The 1220-nt window shown below is 31.6% G+C and overlaps 1 protein-coding gene across 1 annotated transcript in view; it reads left to right on the forward strand.

Annotated features, from left to right (window-relative positions):
* LOC123010707 (neuroendocrine convertase 2) overlaps window positions 1–1220 on the forward strand; it is a 35286-nt gene that overhangs the window by 13362 nt on the left and 20704 nt on the right. Inside the window, exon 3 of the mRNA XM_044407786.1 lies at window positions 349–595. Coding sequence (XP_044263721.1) covers window positions 349–595 — 247 coding nt within the window. The remainder of the gene's footprint in view (window positions 1–348; window positions 596–1220) is intronic.

Consider the following 1220-nt stretch of genomic DNA (forward strand, 5'->3'; position numbering starts at 1 on the left):
TTTAAAGTGTATATTTTAAGAACAAACTTTAATAATTATGTTACACATAAATTTTCCAGAATTTTCCAGAAAATTTTTGTATAATTTTTTTTTATTTAAATAAAAAAAAATGCCCCAACCGAATCCAATTATTTCCAACAAGCGCAGCAAATCAGCAAATTCCACCAAAACCAGCAAAAATCCTCCTCGGAGTTTGAATAAAAATTCAATTGAATGAAACGATGATCCGAATTGAAAAACTCGCATTGATTGCACACTTCTTCCCAAACAAATTTAATAAACTTTTATCAAAAACCTCATCTCAAGCAAACTTTAATTAAAAAGAAAAAAAAATTATCTTCTTTTTAGGTCCACACAGCCATTCAACAGCCGGGCTTCATACGCGTTAAAAGAGGCTACAAACCGCTCAAAGTCGAAAATCTCGTGAGGAATATCCAACCCCATTCGGACCCCACCGACCCCTACTTCCCATTTCAGTGGTATTTGAAAAATACGGGTCAGAATGGAGGCAAAGCGAAATTGGACTTGAACGTCGAAGCCGCCTGGGCGCAAGGAGTGACAGGGAAAAATATCACAACGGCGATTATGGACGATGGTGAGTGAAAAAATACCACAAAAATCCAAGGTTTTATGAAATTTTCATCAAAGTGGCCTGTGACTTTGAATTTAAGTTGGCAACATTGAATTATGTCGTCTAGGATACCATAAAATCTTAATTTGGCAACACTGACTGTCAAATTCAAACGTCACGATTCTATACTTAATAATTAAAAAAATACAATAAAAAGAACAAAAATACATTTTTTTACTAATTTTGTGTTCAAAGTGGCCTGTGAATTTTGAATTTATGTTGGCAATTTTGAAGTTTGGCAACACTGACTGTTAAATTGAAACGTCACAATTTTTTACTCTATTGTCATTTATTTGCAACAGGTTACAACTACGAAAAAACACCAAAAATAGTGAATTTCTGTTGGCAACATTGATATATCAAGGATATCATAAAATATTAATTTGGCAACACTGATTGTCCAATTCAAACGTCACAATTGCACATTGTAAGATTTAAAAAAATGCAATGTAGGTTTAAGAAATCGGAATTTTGTTTCATTTTTAAAATTTTTGATAATAAACTTTTTCAAACTACTTTTTTTTATTGATTTGACGCTTTTTTTAAAGCTCTGAGATAAAAATTCAATAGTTTTTTTTAATGAGACAAA

This window comes from Tribolium madens, unplaced genomic scaffold (genome assembly GCF_015345945.1).
Source record: "Tribolium madens isolate multiple individuals breed KSU strain unplaced genomic scaffold, Tmad_KSU_1.1 Scaffold_91;HRSCAF=231;Tcas5.2_LG7, whole genome shotgun sequence".
In the NCBI taxonomy this organism is placed as follows: Eukaryota; Metazoa; Arthropoda; class Insecta; order Coleoptera; family Tenebrionidae; genus Tribolium; species Tribolium madens.